This window comes from Prionailurus viverrinus, chromosome B4 (assembly GCF_022837055.1).
Source record: "Prionailurus viverrinus isolate Anna chromosome B4, UM_Priviv_1.0, whole genome shotgun sequence".
Classification (NCBI taxonomy): Eukaryota; Metazoa; Chordata; class Mammalia; order Carnivora; family Felidae; genus Prionailurus; species Prionailurus viverrinus.
In genome coordinates this window covers 132,546,382-132,565,506 of record NC_062567.1, presented here as the reverse complement: position 1 = coordinate 132,565,506, position 19,125 = coordinate 132,546,382, and the positions used below count along the sequence as shown (strand labels likewise).

Below are 19,125 nucleotides of genomic sequence, written 5' to 3'. Positions count from 1 at the left end.
CGATGTCAAGTAGCTCATCCTCAAGTCTATCACATCCCTGGGGTGTATTTTCATGATAGCACTAGCCACTACAGAACATTCCCTATACTCATGCTTTTATTTCCTGTTTATTATCTGTCTCTCCCACTAACTTTTATTCAGTTAATAACAGAAACCATAACAAATGTGTTAGAAGGTAATAAGTGGTATGGAAAATATAGGAAGTCACACTGAGCTTGGGAATTGCTGGAGCAGCGAGGTTGCAATTTCAAATAGGATGGTCAGGGTAGGCCTCACTGAGAAGGTGGCATTTGAGAAATACTGGTAGGAAATAAGGGAGCCAGTCATGCCAAAATCTGGAGGAAGATGATTCCAGGCAGAGGGAACAGTTAGTGCAAAGGCCCTGAGACCAGTTGTGTTTGAGGAACTGCAAGAGTGTGGCAGAGAGGCAGGGAGGAGGGGGACAGCAGCAGGAGATGTGGTCGGAATGCGTGGGGTTGGGCTTTGTAAATCTATGAGTCTCCAGACTGAGATGAACAGCTGTCACAGGGTCTTGAGCAAGGAGTGACCTGAGGTATGTTGTAAAGGAGTACTCCAGGGGGGCCTTGGTGGCTCAGGCAGTTAAGCATCTAACTTGATTTTGGCTCAGGTCCCTGAATCAGGCTCTGTGCTGACAGCGTGGAGCCTGCTTGGGATTCTCTCCTTCTCTACTCATGTGCACGCTCTCTCTCTCTCTCTCTCTCTCTCTCTCTAAGTAAATAAACTTTAAAAACATATTTGATGAGGGGTGCCTGGGTGGCTCAGTTGGTTAAACGTCCAACTTCAGCTTAGATCATGATCTCACAGTTTGTGGGTTCCAGCCCTTGTTCTGACGGCTCAGAGCCTGGAGCCTGCTTCAGATTCTGTGTCTTCCTCCCTCTCTGCCCCTCCCCCTCTCATGCTCTGTCTCTCTGTGTCTCAAAAATAAAACATTAAAAAAAAAACACACAACATTTCATGAATGAAGGAGGGAAGGAATATGTAGAGTGCCTGGGGCCAGTACAATGGGTGGCTGGCCCAGAGTGTCAGGTAGGGGAGGAGAGCCTCCTGGCTTTGCAAAAACAGTGCCCTACACCTTGCATCATGGCATTTTCTCACTTCCTTTTTAAAAAGCAGATATTCACTCCATAGTATTTATTAAGCGTTTACATTGTGTCGGGCACTGTGCTCGCCTTCAGGGATCCCGCAGAGGTGAAAGGACTAGCCTGTCGGGGAGCCAAGGTAGTCAGGTCACCCAGTCCACAGACTTGCTCCGCGGGTGGTGCCTGCCTGAGGTGGGCGCGGAGAAGGAACTTGAGGGGGCGGGGCTTTGGGAACTCCGGGGGAGGGCTTGTGGGCCCACAGGGGGCGGGACACGACTTCGCTAGGAGGATTCTGATAGGTTCCGCCGGGAAGGCTTGCCGCCGTCAGGCTCCGCCCCCTGTGGAACGCTGTAGGCAAATCAGGTTACAGCAGCAGTCGGCGTTCCAGAGGCCGAAGCCTGTGGCGGTTCTGGGTGCGTCCGCAGGGTGAGTTCCGCGAGCGGGGCACTCTGAGGGACGGTCCCCGCCCTAGGGCTGCTGGGCTGCTGTCCTTGGGGACGGGGTGGGGGCGGGGGCAACCCAGAGCCGGTGGGAGTCCGAAGCCTGGTCCCAGGCCGATGCCTCCGTTCTTCCTGGGCGTCCCAGAGGCGGTCGCTGCCTTTTTCTGGCCCCGGCTCGGCGGAGGGCCGCCCGGGGAGCCGGGGGTTCCCGGCACTACAGAGGGGGTGGGGTCTAACGTCTAAGACATCTTGTTTAGTATTTCTGAAGGAAGAACCCAGGCTCGGGGAAGTGATAGCTGGGGGCCGGGGGTGGTGAACAGTGAGGGCGGCTTGTGGGATCCACGCTCAGGGTTGAGAGCGGTAGAGCTAGCGAGGCAGTAGTGGACCCCGGTGCTTACCTAACGTTTCTTACCTTCCAGAATCCAACGTATAAAGCTGGTGAAAGGAGAGCAGATCCGGTCGGGTCCTGAGACGCTGAGTCCAGAGCGATGTTGCTGAAAACAGGTACCTACGCGGGTGGGGGTGGTTTGGGGAGGGCAGGAGACCCGATGGGGATAGGGGCTCCCTGGAGGAAGTTCCAGCCCTCTGGCGTCTGGGCCTCTTTCTTTGATGTGGGTATGTGGGAGACATGTTCCTCTCTCTTACTCTTGGAGCTGGGCCAGCAAGAAGGAGATGCTCCCCACCTAGGAATCAGTTAGTTCCCTTCCAAAGAGGCCACTTCCTTTCTCTCCCCTTCTCCCTCAAAGTACAGAGGACCTGCTTTATGTGTTATCAACACCGCAGTAGTTGTTCCGTAGATGGCTAGATGCAGATCCAAACCTGGCTAATCTCTTAAGCCCTTCTGAGGCCTTTTGGGGGTCTGTGGTAGAGAGCAAAGGGCCCTGGGTGAGACTCGGGAGACCTGGAGTCTGGCCAAGTTCTGTGTACACCGAGTTGGGGGAGCTAGTCAGGGTGCAGAAAGGATACAACCTCAAGTGTTAGTTTTTTACCGATTCCGGCACCGCTGTGGCAATAGCAGGTGGGGACTCAGGCCTCAAACACATTGCCCTGCCCCAGGCACCGCGAGCCCACTCACTGTAACTGCTGGAGCCGGCAGTTACGATAGGAGCTAATTCTTCTCAAGCCCAGGAGTCTGGTTGTTCCCCTAATGTGAAGTCCAGCGGCCTCTGCAGAGCCCAACAGCATATGGGTGGGGTGGGGCGAGGGCTGGGGCTAGGGGAGCCACTGACAGTCATCCTTCTGACTCCCCTGCAGTGCTCTTGCTGGCCCTGGTGGCCCGGGTGCTGGTGCTAGAGAATGGGCTCCTGCGGAAGCCACCCATGGGCTGGCTGGCCTGGGAACGTTTCCGCTGCAACACTGACTGCGACGAGGACCCGAAGAACTGCATCAGGTGAGCGAGGTCCACACCACCTAACAAGCCTTGCCCAAGACCCCGGGGAGTAGGGGCAGGGAGCGGAGGGCAGGAAAAGAGCGCCCGTGCCAGAGAGGATGCAACCATAGGTGACCTTTGGGACATTGACAGCCTTGTGACCTGCTTGGGGCTTCTGTGGGAGCTGTCAGGCCTGTGGGGCAGGGGCATTGTGGCGGGCCCAGCCCCTGAGATCACTGAAAGGAGATCATTGCTACAGCCAGGCTGGCTCAGTCTTGCAGCCTGGGGCCAAACGGCTCCTTTCTTTCCACCCTGCTTATGGTTCTCATAGCCTGGATTCACACTCAGATCCTCTGAAAAGTCTGAAAAGCTCTGAGGAAAGGGGTGGGGGGTGACTGAGCTGCCCCATCCCCTGCCTCTCACCAGCGAGCGGCTCTTCATGGAGATGGCCGACCACTTGGCACAAGACGGATGGCGGGACCTGGGCTACACATACCTTAACATGGATGACTGCTGGATTGGTGGGCGTGACGCCAAAGGCCGCCTGATACCAGATCCCAAGCGCTTCCCCCATGGCATTGCCTTCCTGGCTGACTATGTGAGCCCCACCCCAGCCCTGCCCTTTAGCCTGGGGTCCAGACCAGGGTCTCCACGCATCCCCCCACCCTCTGCTCAGGGCTTATTTCCACAATCCCTCTTGAGAAATCACAGTCTGGTGGGGAAAACAGATAAATGGACAGCTAGTTTCGGCCACTGAGGTGGGTAAGAGCCAGGAGGGGCATCTTTTCCAGCCTGGGATTTCAGAAAGATTCACCGGAGGAGGCAATTCTTGAGCTGCTATAGAGAGACGACATTCGAGGCAGAGGGGATGACAGAAGCAAGGCCTGGAGGCCAGCAGCTGCCCATGGGAGGTGTGTGTTGGAGTGAGGAGAAGGACCATAGTTGGTTGGCAGGAGACAGACCAGCAAACACACTCTTTCCTTTCGATAGTGGGGAGCCGATAATTTTCTAATGAGGACTGGTCAGATGTGCCTGTGAGGTGGCTCCCTGCGGGTCCTGCCTAAGCCCACTTGTGTCCTCAACCCTCCACAGGCTCACTCCCTGGGCCTGAAGCTGGGCATCTACGAGGACGTGGGCAACTTCACCTGTATGGGTTACCCAGGCATCACGCTAGACAAGGTGACTCAGGATGCTCAAACCTTTGCCGAGTGGAAGGTGGACATGCTGAAGTTGGATGGCTGCTTTTCGACCCCCGAGGAACGGGCCATGGGTGGGTCCTGGTGCTGGCCAGGGGCCATCAGGTAGACAGGGAGGGGTGGCCATGGAAAGCTCACCGGGGCCTACCTGGCCGAGCTTGTCTGTCTGTTATGGCCCCCAGGGGGTAGTATTTTCCAATTCCCTGCATCCAGAGGCTGGGAAGATTATTGCCTCCCAGGCTTCCTAAAGATGGGTTGGCACCATGCCCACCCAGGAAGTGTTTGTAGCTCTGGGTACAGGGGGAGGCACCTCCTCTTTTGAGCCTCAGTTCCCTCACATTTGGTGGGAGGTTTGGGCTGAGGCCCCAGATTTCATCCTGTGCCTCCTCAGGCCTAAAATGTAGGGGTGGGGTTTTTCCAGGATACCCCAAGATGGCAGCTGCCCTGAATGCCACAGGCCGCCCCATTGCCTTCTCCTGCAGCTGGCCGGCCTATGAAGGGGGCCTTCCCCCAAAGGTAAGCCATTCCGTGAGCCCACCTGGCAATGCTCCCCACACCCAAGCCTCCTCCCCTCCTGTGCAGTCAGGGTTGCTCTCATCATAGTTGCCGGTGTGCTGATTTGTCAGTCTAGGAGAGGGTTCTGAGTGCCCCAGAGGGGGCCTCAGCCAACCCCGGGTCTAGAGAAGAGGAGGCACTTCTCAGGTGGGCCGAAGGGATGGGCGTCCAGGGCATGGAACTGCATGTCATGTGCTGACACACATCATCCAGCCAGTGGTCAGAATCCTGGTTGTACTGAGTGGGCTAGGACATCTAGAAGGCTAGTGAGGCCATGCAAGTGGGGCTGAGCCTCTGAAAGGCATTGTGGGCATATCACCAGGGGCCCTTCGGCACCTAGGACACTAGAAAGGGTGGGATCAGACTTGTAGACCTGAGGGAGAATGCTGGCAGAGGCGGGGCTCACTGAGAGAATACAGGGGTGGGTGTGCAGTAGCGAGGGTTGTGGGTATACCAGCCTGGGCCCGTTCCCCGGGCTTGGCCCCAACGGGCATGAGAGGGCAGGGCAGACTTCCGGCACCAGCACAGGTGGAGATGAGGCCTGGGAAGCCCCAGGGCAGGACCCCGCTTTCTGAGACCTTCCTCCTCGTGATCTAGCTCAGGGCCTGTTCTCTTCCCCCTTCTGCACCCTGTGTGTCTCCTGCTGAGGCTCCTCAGCCCCCGTGCAGGCCTCCAGGCAGCAAGGCGTGACTCTGCTGCTGGACTCTGCCTTCCCCCGACATCCAGGTGAACTACAGTCTGCTGGCAGAAATCTGCAATGTCTGGCGCAACTACGATGACATCCAGGACTCCTGGAGTAGCGTGCTGTCCATCCTGGACTGGTTTGTGGACCACCAGGACATACTGCAGCCGGTGGCAGGCCCTGGACACTGGAACGACCCAGACATGGTACCAGCATGGAGGGGGATGGCCCAAGGCCTGCGGGCCGCGACAGACCTGCTCCCCCACTGCCCTGTGCTGTCTTCCTGGATGCTCACTGCCAGGTTCTAGATCAGTGTCTCTGAAATGTGTCCTTGAACTAGCTGCATCAGACTCACCCTGGGAGCTGGTTTACATGTCTGTTCCCAGGGCCCCACCTCCACTTTTTGGATCAGGATGTTCGAACAGGGCCTGGGAATATCCATTGTTAACAGTCTTCCCTGGCGGTTCTGATGTTTCTTGAAACCTGAGAACTTGGTCTGTAGTGACTCTTTGTGGGACACTATTCCTCGGGACAGTGAAGATAATGAAGAGTCCACATACTCCAGTCATTCCTTCCCTAGACTGTCCTTGCCAGGCCTGCTTCTGACCACCTTTCAAGGCCCCGTGCCCTCTTCCCCTCCCACAGAGCCTCGGCAGGCAGAGTCGGCCCCTCACACCTACCTCACTCATAGCCCTGACTTCAGTGTTTTTGCACTTTATCTTATGACTTGCTAGCTATCTCTTCGTTTAGTCAACAAGCATTTACTACCAGTGATTATAATAATTACAGACACCAGGCCAGATAGACACCTGGAGAAACACCAATTAGCCTGCTTTCGAGTTCTGGTTCCCGCTCGGCCACTTATCCTTGGGAAAGTGACTTCATTTTTTCTGTGCTTCGGTTTTGTCAGTTGGAAGATGAGAAAAGTAGCTACTTTATATAGGGTTGTTCTGGGTATTAAAATGGATGACCCTTTAACACGCTTGGCACAGTTTGGCACATGCAGTGCTGTGTTACATGGGTATCACTAAGTATATAACCATGTTGCTTAGCGGTAATTGTGTCCAGTGTGTGGATTGGTTGCCCTAGGGTCAGGAAGTGTCCCCCTCAGTCTTGCCACCTGTGTTTAGGGCAGGTGGGTGACTTGTGGCAGGAGCAGGGACTCTGTCCAGGTCTGGTACCTACCGCTGCCACCCTGGCTGTATTTTTTGACTTTAGTGTGTCGGTGTATAAATGCTTTTGGCAACAGGACCCCACTGGATCCTCTGAACAACCGATGCCATGGCATATTACCACCCCATAATCTTGGTGAAATAAAAAAGCTGAGGCTCAGAGGGAGAGTGACTTACTTGACGCACCCCAAGGCCACGCTCCTAGGGAATAGTGTTCGCTGAACCAGGCCCCACAGTGTCCTCCCGCTCCATCTTCTCTTGCCCAGGCTACATGTCTAGAGTTGGTCCCCGTGCCCACTTTCCTAAAGAGGGCAGAGCTGACCGATCCTCTCCTCTGCCCCCAGCTGCTCATAGGGAACTTTGGCCTCAGCTTTGAGCAAGCCCGGGCCCAGATGGCCCTATGGACAGTGTTGGCAGCCCCCCTCTTCATGTCCACGGACCTGCGTACCATTTCTGCCCAGAATATGGACATTCTGCAGAATCCACTCATGATCAAAATCAACCAGGATCCCTTGGGCATCCAAGGACGCAGGATTCTCAAGGTACTGGAGTTTGGGGGGAGGGAAGGGAAGGCTGAGGGACTAGGCCCCCCGCTGAGAACAAGGTTGCCAGCCTGGAGGTTATGGAAGGCTGGGCCACAAATCTGCTCAGCTCACCTTCCTGGTTGTATTCGGTCAAGGATTCTACCGGGAGCTGCTCCAACCGTCCCCCCATTTGCCTGGGTGAGAACAAGGCCAGAGCAGGACAGCTCATGGGATCTGGGAAAGGGAGACATTACCACACAAGTGCACACGGGAACAGTGGGGCCCCTAGGTTTGGAAGTACGAGACTTCTGCACATGTCTGTGATGTCTGGCAAATAGCTAGGGCTTCCTTCCAGAGCTTAGGAGTTGTTTGAGCCAAGGGATGCAACTGCTACTAGCACTAGACTAGCATTTACTATTTATTGAGCACCTACTGTGTGCTGGGCATTCTGGGTCCCTTTTCTGAGAAGGTAAATACTTCCCTGCTTAACAAACGAGCGAACTGAGACTTGAAGAGTCTAAATAACCCAAGGCCACACAGTTGGTGAAGGGTGCAACAGAACTTGACTCCAACAGTATAGCCTCCCAGCTTGTGCTCTTTGCACAGATCCTCACCTCTCTAGTTAAAAGAAATCCACACAACTATAGAAGGCACATATAGAACTGGTGATCCCCAGAGGAGGGAACTAATCCTGCTGGAGGAGCTGATGGTGGAACCAGGCCCACGGACCTTCTGAAGGACAGGGCATCACCCTCCCGGCCGCTCCGGGCAGAGCTCATCAGTCTTATGGACAGTGTCCTCCGCTCCAGTGCCAGCAGCTGCCCACGTCTATCCCTCCCGTTAGCCTATGAACTGTCTGAGACAGGACCTTATGCACTTGTGTCTGTGTTCTAGCGTGGGGCCTGGCACAGATTAAGTGTCGGGGAGCATCTGCTGAGTCAGGGAAGAATAAGTTGGGGGTGCTGGAGGGATGGGGTATCCTCCAAACTTCTGCATCACATGGAGCCATGGGTTAGGGGGGCCCAAAGCTCAAAGGAGGGCCAGGGAGGGGATTTCAGGGCCTGCCTGAGCAGGGAGCCCAGCCGGTAGCCACCTTCTGTGTCCAGGAGAAATCCCACATTGAAGTGTACGTGAGGCCCCTGGCCGACGAGGCTAGCGCCTTAGTCTTCTTCAGCCGCCGGACGGATATGCCTTATCGCTACCACTCCTCCCTCGCCCGGCTCAACTTTAACAGCTCCAACACCTATGAGGTGAGTATCCTACTACCGGTGGGGCTTCGGGCTTCCCCGGGTGGGTGTCGCTGGGGGTGGTCCTCTGGCAGGGGCGCAAGGGGCAGCTGCAGGCATCGAGGGCTGTGGCTGGTACCCTTCCGAGCTCCCATTTCTGTAGGGCACGCTGGAGACCCACCCCAGGCAGGCCAGAGTCCAGGCTTTCACACCCTCTGAGGGGGTCTCTGCAGCCATTCTTCAGTAGTACCGGCGATGTCTCTTTCCACTACAGGCCCAGAACGTCTACACGGGTGATGTCATCAGTGGCCTCCACCCTAAAACCAACTTCACGGTGGTCATCAACCCTTCAGGGGTAGTGATGTGGTACCTGTATCCCACCAGGAAGCTGGGGGAAGTCCCAGCAATGAGGAACTGAAACATGTGACAGGCTGTGGCGGCATCACTGAGACCAGACCATGGAGCCTCCACATGCCGAGGGCTAGTAAGTGGGGTTCTCTGACACCCAGGCCCACTCGGTGACCTGGCCCCATGAGACCCAAAGTGCAATCTGAGGGCCAGGTTCCACACCCTGCCCAAGTGTGAACCTTCTTGGAAACTTGTCTTAGGGCGATTTCCTATGGCCTTCCTGGTTTCTACCTTGTCTGCATGGCCCCACAGATGTTACTGAACGACTGAGCCAGCTTCCTGAGCCCCCACAAGCAGGGCCACTGATACCCTCCAATCTTCTTTCTGTGGACTCTGAAATCAGGACTTGGAATTTTTCTTATGATTAGGACTGGAGATCTGACCTCTTGTCAGGAACTCCCACAAATTGTGTGATCGGTTTGCCTGCCTGGATAAGGCCTTGCAGGCTAACACCAGCCAGGTTACCTTGGTTCCCTCTGGTTACCAATAAAGCTGTTCTTTAATTGGGTAGTTGCAATATGGACGTGGGGTCATGGGCACCTTCAGTTAGGGACTCTGGGCAGCAGTGCACAGGGTGCTGGTTTGAAATCTCACCTCACGTGGAAGATGTGTGGCATCTTCTGGCTCCTTATTTTCCAAAGTGACCTGCAGATTATACTTCCTAGACATGCCAGACTTGCCTCTCACCAGGGAGCCATCCTGCTCTGCCCAACTCAAGTGGTGGTGACAACACAGCCAGGCACAGGCCTTTTGTCTCGCGCACCCCTTCCCCACCCCCTTCAGGCTCACTCCTCAGCCCTCCTGCTGCACACAGACCCTGATCTGCTAAGGATTTTGCATTGTCTTCTGCACCTTTCAGCTCATGTCCCCTTTTCTGCCAGGGCTTCATTCAGTGGCACTCTGGGGTTGGGTGCCAGTGAGGGCCAGCTAGCCTCTCTCCCACCGGGCTGCTGCAGTTGGTCCTTTGCCTGGCAGCACCCCCAGCCCCTCCATTCATTTCTCTTCTCCTAACCTGGCTTCAGAGGAGGTTCAGACCCACCCCCACCCCCCACCAGTGTCCGAAGACAAGTCTAGGGGCTCTTTGCGTCTTTTTTTTTTTTTTAAGTTTTATTTATTTAGTTTGAGAGAGAGCACGAGCAGGGGAGAGTCAGAGAGAGAGGGAGAGAGAATCCCAAGCAGGCTCCGTGCTGTCAGCACAGAACCCAATGTGGGACTCAAACTCAGAAAACACAAGATCATGACATGAACCGAAACCAAGTCGGACGCTTAACCGACTAAGCCACCCAGGCGCCCCTCTCTGTATCTTAAAATATATTTCCTGCTCCTCCTCTTCAGGAAAGTAAAAGAGTGGCAGGTTCTTGACTGCCTGCCTTTGTTGCTATTTTCCAAGCCCTGTTCCTTTAGCTAAGGCCACAGGGTACCTGTGGTCCCTGATGGTTCTTGTCCCCATTTGGAAAGCTGGCAGCAGAGCAGGCTAGGTAGGTTTTCCTTGGGCTTGAATGTGGGAGCACACAGCGCCCCGGGTCTGCACTGTCTTGCCCTGTGGAACTCTTCTGGGTAGATCTCCCATACTCCCTCCCTCAGGGTTTGAGATCCTTGTGATGAGAACAAAGGCAAGAATAATGTAGTTTAAATGAAATCTCCTTACAGCCTGCAGCCCACTGACAGATACCTGAGACATGCAGTATGTGACATTCCTCAAGGAGTCCATGGCTGCCTTAATGCCTCAATGTTTATATTTCATTAAAAACTAAAAATAATCTTATCTTGACAATAGTCAAATCTTCAGTGTCCTATAAGACCCTGCTTTCAGCATACAGAAATTCCTTAGAAACCTCCCCTGCCTCTACAAACTGAAAGTATATAATCAGTCACCCCTCACACTTGCAGGTGCAGCCCTTTCTGCCCATGGGTTCTGTCCCTGTGCTCTAATAAAATCACCTTTTTGCACCAAAATGTCTCAAGAATTCTTTCTTAGCAGTTCGTTCTTGAACCCTACTTCAAATTTCATCACTGGTATTTAGAATATGGTGTAAAGAACTTACAAGTACATATTTTACAACGTCATTTAAGATTACTGGGGTTTCACTGATGGAGTCTGGAGTCATCAGAGAGCATTCTCCTTCCCCAGTTGATGTCTTAAGGCTGTGGGTTACTTAGAAGGTCAGAAACCTACCACATCCCAGGCCTCTGTCCTTGGAGGCCTGTCACCCCATGCATAGCGCCAGCTTTGGGTCTTGATCATAGTGCTGTTTTAGCCAAATGGAATGGTCTCAGGTGGGTACACTTCTTTGGCCAGTCCCAGGAAAGAAGTCTTTCCCACTACCCTGGGATGTGGCAGGGGATGGCGGTTGAGACCATGGACTTGGGAGTCAGGATTAGGGAGCAGCCTTCCAGACTGAGACACGGTTGCATGTCTTCACTTGTGATAGAACTTGTACTTTTATCCTGGGGGTGCCTGGTTGATTCTATCCTTTTAGCCTTCATGCTGTCAACATCACACCCTGCCTATCTTCCAGGCATTGTTTTATTCTCTTCTACCCACAGCCAGTTAGGGACTCAATTTTTTCCCAGTTCAAGGCAGTCTTGTTTGGATCCAAGGGCACACCTCTTCTTTTAAGAATTATTTTATTATAACAATTTTCAAACACAAAAATAAAATGGTGCAGTGAACCTCCATGTACCCATTATTCAGTTCTAACAACCATCAATATGTGCCATTATTTCATATCTTTCTTCCTACACATACTTTTTTCTTGTGAGCTAGAGTATATAAGTATAGAGTATATTAAGGTCACCTTAATATATGTGACCTTAATACAATTTTCCTGTCCAAAAAGTTAAGTTTTTAATAATCTAACAACCATTCTGTGTTCAGTTTTTGCCAACTGTCTCAAAAATATCTTCCTATAGTTTATTTGAATCAAAATTGAAGCAAGAAGTCAACAAAAAATGGTCCAGTATTAACCACCAAATGTTTGTTCCCTCCATAAAAGCAATGAAAACCTTGCCACGTATTATCAGAATCAACTTTCATAGAACATTGGAAATTAACCAAAAGTCTGCAGTAGCCCAGAGAGTATTCAGTTAAGAAAGACAGTTGAATCTTGGTAAGAACAGAGCAAGCTTTTTAATGTCTTTTTTTTTTTAATGTCTTAATTTACCTTAGTATCAGATTTTAAATCAGCTAGTTTAAATATGTTCGAAGAGCTAAAGGAAACCATGTATAAAAAAACTAAAGGAGGGGCACCTGGTGTCTCGGTTGTGTGCCCAGCTCTTTGTTTCAGCTCAGGTCATGATCCCAGGGTTGTGGGATCAAGACCCATGTCAGGCTCAGTGCTGAGCGTGGAGCCTGCTTGAGATTCTCTCTCCCTTCCTCACCCTCTCTCCCCTTCTCATGCTCTCTAAAAAAATAAAATAAAACAAAACAAAAAACTAAACTAAACTAAAGGAAATAATAAGAATGATGTCTCAGTAAATAGAGAATATCAGTAAAGATATTGAAGTTACAGAAAGGAACCTACAAGTTGAAAAGTCTAGTAACTGAAATAAAAAAAAAAATTAACTAGAGGGGCTCAACAGCAGACATGCCCAGGCAGAAAAAAAATCAGCAAACTCCAAGATAGGGCCATTGAAATTAGCCTGCCTGAGGAACAGAAGAAAAGAAAAATGAACAGATGCTCGGAGACCTACGAGACACCGTGCAGCATAGCAACATACACAGAAGAAGAGAGAAAGGGCAGAAAGAATATTTGAAAAATACTGGCTAAAAGTTCCCCGTATTTGATGACAAAAATTAAGCTACACGTTAAAGAAATTCAATGAATTTACCCTCCAAATAAGATAAACTCAAAGGGATGCATACCTAGACACAGCATAACCAAACTCTCAAAAGACAAAGGCAGAATTTTGAAAGAAGCAAGACAGAAGCAAGTCATCACATACTAGGGAAAATACTTGACATGAATGAAAATGAACATAAAATGTACCCAAAACACTAAAATACAACATACCAAAACTTTTGGGGTGAAAGCAGTGATCAGAGGGAAATTTATAGCTATAATTTGCCTATATGGAAGAGAGAAAAGACAACCCCCACAATGGGAGAAAATATCTGCAATTACATATCTGATGAGGGACACAAGTGGGAGCAAGAAGTATGGAGGAGGTGTATCCATAGAAAGTCTGAAAAAGAAAGCTTCAGTCTCCCTAGCACGACTGATAGGAATTTCTCCCCTGAAGTCAGTTAGCAAGAGCTGAAGGAGGTGACTGCTACCACAACATGAAGACAGCAAAGCAAGACTTCAAGGAACATGAAGAATCAAGGAAACATGACACCCCCACAGGATCACAATCATCTTCCAGTAACCAACCCCAAAGATGTGGAGAGCTGCATTTTACCTGACAAAGAATTCAAAATAGCTGCTTTAAGGAAGCTCAATGGGCTATGAGAAAACACAGAAAGACAATTCAATGAAATCAGGAAAACAATACATGAATAAAATGAGAAGTTTAATAAACAATAGAAATCATATCAATAAAAAACCAAACAAATTCTAGAGCTGAAAAATACAATGAATGAGTGAAAAATGCTACAGAGGGCATCAGCTGCAGAATGAATCAATCAGGAGAAAGAATCTGTGAATTACAACAAAGGGACTTTGATATTATCCAGAGAGTGACAAAGGAAAAAGAAGGCAAGAGTGAAGAGAGCCTATCTGATGTATAGGATGCCATCAAAAGAAGCAATCTGCAGATTATTAGAGCCCCAGAAGGAGAAGAGAGGGAGAAAGGGGGGGCGGTGGGGAGGGGGGAGAAAGCTTAAAGAAATAATGGTCTAAGTAGAATTTAAATTAAAAATAATAATAATAATGGCTGAGAATTCCAAAGGTCTCAACTTCAATAGATCTCCTCCAAGATACATTAGGATAAAAGTGTCAAAAATCAAAGGCAAAGAATCTTAAAAGTAACAAGTGACAAGGAAGAAGTCAAACTTTCACTCTTTACAGACAACCTACATGGAAAATGTATAAAATACCTAGGTATTAACCAAAATACCTCAGTATCAAAATACCTAGGCATCAACCAAAGAGATAAAAGATATGTATGCTGAAAACTATAGAATGCTTATAAAAGAAATTGAAGAAGACACAAAGAAATGGAAAAACATTCTATGCTCATGGATTGGAAGAATATTGTTAAAATGTCGATACTACCCAGAGCAATATGCACATTCAACGTAATCCTTATCAAAATAACACCAGAGCTAGAAAAAACAATTCTAAAATTTGTATGGAACCAGAAAAGACCTCAAAGAGCCAAAGCAATGCTGGAAAAGAAAACCAAAGCTGGAGGCATCACAATTCTGGACTTCAAGCTATATTACAAAGCTGTAATCATTAAGACTTTATGGTACTGGCACAAAACCAGACACATAGATCAATGGAACAAAACAGAGAACCCAGAAATTGACCCACAAATGTACAGCCAACTAATCTTCAACAAAGCAGGAAAGAATATCCAATGGAAAAAAGACATTCTCTTTGGCAAATGGTGCTGGGAAAACCAGACAGCAATATGCAGAAGAATGAACCTGGACCACTTTCTTACACCATACACAAATATAAACTCAAAATGGATGAAAGGCCTAAATGTAAGACAGGAAACAATAAAAATCCTAGAGGAGAAAACAGGCAACAACCTCTTTGGCCTCAGCCACAGCAACTTCTTACTTGACATGTTCTCAGAGGCAAGGGAAACAAAAGCAAAAATGAACTCTTAGAAGAGCATCAAGATAAAAAGCTTCTGCACAGTGAAGGAAACAACAAACTAAAAGGCAACCGAAGGAATGGGAGAAGATATTTGCAAATGACACATCTGATAAAGGGTTAGTATCCAAAATCTATAAAGAATTTATCAAACTCAACACCCAAAAAACATATAATCTGGTTAAGAAATGGGCAAAAGACATGAATAGACACTTTTCCAAAGAATACATCCAGATGGCTAACAGACACATGAAAAGATGCTCAACATCATTCATCATCAGGGAAATACAAATCAAAACCACAATGAGATACCATCTCACACCTGTCAGAATGGCTAAATTAACAACTCGGGCAACAACAGATGTTGGCAAGGATGAGGAGAAAGGGGAACACTTTTGCACTGCTTGTGGGGATGCAAACTGGTGCAGCCACTCTGGAAAATAGTATGGAGGTTCCTCAAAAAATTTAAAATAGCTCTACCCTATGACCCAGCAATTGCACTACTAGATATTTATCCAAAAGATACAAAAATGTTGATTTGAAGGGGCACGTGCATCCCAATGTTTGTAGCAGCACTGTCAACAATAGCCAAATTATGGAAAGAGCCCAAATGTCCATTGACTGACGAATGGATAAAGAAGATGTGGTGTATATGTACAATGCACTATTACTTGGTGATCAAAAAGAATGAAATCTTGCTATTTGCAACAACATGGATAGAACTAGAATGTATTATGCTAAGCAAAATAGTCAATAAATATATGATTTAACTCATATGTGGAATTTAAGAAACAAAGCAGATGAACACAGGGGGAAGAAAGGAAAAATACGATAAAAACAGAGAGGGAGGTAAACCATAAGAGACTATTAAATTCAGAGAAAAAAGCTGAGGGTTGCTGGTGGTGTGTCGGGTGGGGTGTCCACTTGGAGGTGGGCTAAATGGGTGATGGGCATTAAGGAGGGCACTTGTTGGGATGAGCACTAGGTGTCATAGGTAAGAAATGAATCACTAAATTCTATTCCTGAAACCATTATTACACTATATGTTAACTAATTTGGATTTAAATACAATTGTAAAAATAATCCCTGAAATAATAACAATAATTTTTTAAAAAGCAACAAGAGGGGTGCCTGGGTGGCTCAGTCGGCGAAGCATCTGACTTCAACTCAGGTCATGATCTCATGGCTCGTGAGTTCAAGCCCTGCGTCAGGCTCTGTGCTGACAGCTCGGAGCCTGGAGCCTGCTTCGGATTCCGTGTCTCCCTCTCTCTCTCTGTCTCTCTCCCACTCTCTCTCAAAAATAGAAATAACATTAAAAAAAATTTTAAAGCAACAAGAGAAATGAAGAGTGTAACTTACAAGGGAATCCCCATAAAGCTATCAGTGGGCTTCTCCGCAAAAACCTTACAGGCCAGGAGAGAGTGGGATGATATATTCATAGTGCTGAAAGAATAAAATTGCCCACCAAGAATGATCTGGCAAAGCTGCCCTTCAGAAATGAGAGAAAGATTACCCCAAATAAACAAAAGCTGAGGGAGTTCATCACCACTAGATGTGCCTCATAAGAAATGTTGAAGTTCTTCTTCAAACTGAAATGAAAGTATGCTAATTAGTAACATGAAAACATATGAAAATATACAACACACCGGGAAGGTAAGTACAGCTGACCCTTGAACTATGCAGGGCACTGACCCCTGCAGAGTCAAAAATCCCCTTATAATTTTTGACTCCCCAAAAACTTAACTACTAATAGCCTACTGTTGATCAGAAGCCTTACTGATAACATAGACAGTTGATTAACACATATTTTGTATGTTATATGTATTATATACTGCACTCTCACGATGAAGTAAGCTAAAGAAAAAAATGTTAAGAAAATCGTGAGAAAGAAAAAGTACAGTACCATATGTATATTTATTTAAAAAGAATCTGCGTGTAAGTGGGCCAAGCCAGCTGGGCAGTGTGGCCTGGGATGGCAATGTTCCACAGCCTGGTGGTTTGTGGCTTAGTAGCAGTGGCCACCAGGAAGGTCTGCGGCAATGACAGTGGCCTGGAGGTGAGCTGTCCCATCTGCTTGGAGGTACATCACTGGCCTGTGGCCATCGGCAGCTGCAGCTACATGTGAATGCACTGGCTTCTGGGAAGCCAAGGGTGGGGATGGGGACCACTGTGGGAAGGGGTCCACACCCAACCCTGGAGGGAGGGGCCCAAGGTCTATGGCTGCCCTGGCACAGCCCTGAAACCCATCTGGAGCACTCAGGGGGCAGGGGTGCTGGGGTGCAAGGCCCCCTGTGCAGCACTGTGTCTGCACACACAGGGCACCTTGCATCCCTGCCTGGTCCTGAGTCCCCTGCAGTTGCTGACAGTCTCTGTGGGCCTCCCCAGGTACCTACAGAGCAGCAGGTATGACCTCTGCACCAGTAACCTTCTATTCAGTCTGTGGTGACTGGGGTCAGCAGTTGTAAATAAATGCCTTGTGGCTTATGCTGTCAACTCTAAAAAAATTCCACGTGTAAGCAGACCTGCACGGTTCAAATCCATGTTGTTCAAGGGTCAACTGTGCAGTCAAATTCAGAATGTTCTAATACTGTAATATGGCAGTGTATTAGCCATTTAATTCTAGTATAAAGGTTAAAGGACAAAGGTATTAAAAATAATTATGACTACTTGGGGCACCTGGGTGGCCCAGTGGGTTGAATGGCCAACTCTTGATTTCAGCTCATTGTGCTGACAGCATGGAGCCTGCCTGGGATTCTCTGTCTCTCTCTCCTCTCTGCCCCTGCCCCACTTGCACTCTCTCTCTCTCTCAAAAATAAATAAAAAACATTAAAAAATAGTAATTATAACTATAATAATTTGTTAATGAATCCACAATATGAAACAAGGTAAACTGTGACATCAAAAACATAAAAAGAAGGAAGGTAAAAGGAGAGATTTTAGACAGGGAGGCAAACCATAAGAGACTCTTAAATACAGAGAACAAATTGAGGGTTGCTGGAGGGAGGGGAGGGTTAAATGGGTGACAGGCATTAAGGAGGGCACTTTTCAGGATGAGCACAGGGTGTCATACGTAAGAGATGAATCACTGGGTTCTACTCCTGAAGCCAAGACTACACTGTATGTTAACTAACTTGAAAAAAAATGCTCATAAAAAAAGATAAATAGGGGCACCCAGCTTGCTCAGTCGATAGAGTGTGTGACCCTTGATCTTGGGGTCATGAGTTTGAGCCCCACACTGGGTATAGAGATGATTTGAAAAAATAAAATCTAAAAAGAAAAAAAAAGGAGTTTTGCATATGGTTGAAGTGAAGTTGTTACCAGCATGGAAAAGACTTGTATCTATAAGATGTTTTATGTAAGCCTCATGGTAACCATAAAGCAAAACCCTGCAATGATAGATAAAGGCAATGGAATCAAAGCATAACACTACAGAAAATCATCAATTCACAAAGGAAGACAGAAAAAGTCGTAGAAAGGCACAAGGGAACTAAAAACAGCCAGAGAACAATTAGTAAGATGGCATTAGTAAGTCCTTACCTATCAATAATTACTCTTGATATAAATGAATTAAAAAACAAGATCCAACAATATGTTGCCTACAAGAGACTCACTTCAGCTTTAAGGACATACATAGGCTCAAAGTGAAGAGATGGAAAAATATATTCTATGCAAGAGAGAGCAGGGATAGCCACACTTACATCAGACAAAATAGACTTTAAGCCAAAAACTATAACAAAAGACAAAGAAGGTCATTATATAATGGTAAAAAGTTCAATTCATCAAGAGAACTTAACAGTCATATATGCATCCAACATAAAAGTAACTATATTAAGCAGATATTAACAGATCTGAAGGGAGAAATAGACAACAATCCAATAATAGTAGGGGAATTCAATACCACACTTGCAACAATGGATACAGACTGAAAATCAAAAGGAAATATTGGACTACCAACCAAATGGCCCTGACAGACATATGCGGAACACTGCATTAAACAGCAGAATACTCATTCTTCCTAAGTGAACACAGAACATTTTTCAGGAGAGATAATATGATACGTCACAAAACAAGCCTTAGCAAATTTAAGATTTAAATCATACCAAGTATCTTTTCCAACACATTGGTAGGAAACTAGAAGTCAATAACAGGAGGAAAACTGGAAAATTCACAAATATGTGGGAATTAAACAACACACTCCTGAACAACCAGCGGGTCAGAGAAGGAATCAAAAGAGAAATAAAAATATCTTGAAACAAACAGAAACACAACATACCACATGCACGGTAAAAGCAGTGTTACAATAGAAAAGTTTATAGTGATAAATGTCTATGTTAAAAAAAAAAAAGATTTCAGGTAAACAAAATTGATAAGCCTTTACCTAGACAAAAGAAAAAAAAGAGAGAAGACTTAAATAAAATAAAAAATGAGAGAGCAGACATTATACATGATACCAAAGAAATATAAAAGAGCATAAGAAACTACAATGAACATTTTTTTTTGAGCAGCAGACAAAAGTTTATTAGAGTATAAGATCAGAAAGTAAGAATAGTAGGAAAGCTCTCTTTACAGAGAAGGGGCATTTGAAAGTGAATGCCCCACTACTAAGAACAATTATACACCAAAAAGTTAGATTATCGAGAAGAAATGGATAAATTCTTAGAAACATGGACCTAACAAAACTGGAT

General features: G+C 47.7%; 1 protein-coding gene across 2 annotated transcripts; it reads left to right on the top strand.

Annotated features, from left to right (window-relative positions):
- Window positions 1-1,387: 1,387 nt before the first annotated feature.
- Window positions 1,388-9,175, top strand: NAGA (alpha-N-acetylgalactosaminidase). 2 transcript variants are annotated; one of them, XM_047868105.1, is made up of 10 exons: window positions 1,388-1,526; window positions 1,960-2,044; window positions 2,795-2,930; window positions 3,336-3,507; window positions 4,002-4,179; window positions 4,527-4,621; window positions 5,387-5,548; window positions 6,859-7,056; window positions 8,145-8,288; window positions 8,539-9,175. In XM_047868105.1, exons 2-10 carry the CDS (start codon window positions 2,029-2,031, stop codon window positions 8,680-8,682), a joined length of 1,245 nt encoding a protein of 414 aa, XP_047724061.1. In that variant the 5' UTR covers window positions 1,388-1,526; window positions 1,960-2,028; the 3' UTR covers window positions 8,683-9,175. The 2 variants fall into 2 exon arrangements, with proteins under 2 accessions (XP_047724061.1, XP_047724062.1); XM_047868106.1 differs by lacking the exon at window positions 1,388-1,526 and adding an exon at window positions 1,579-1,765.
- Window positions 9,176-19,125: the final 9,950 nt, after the last annotated feature.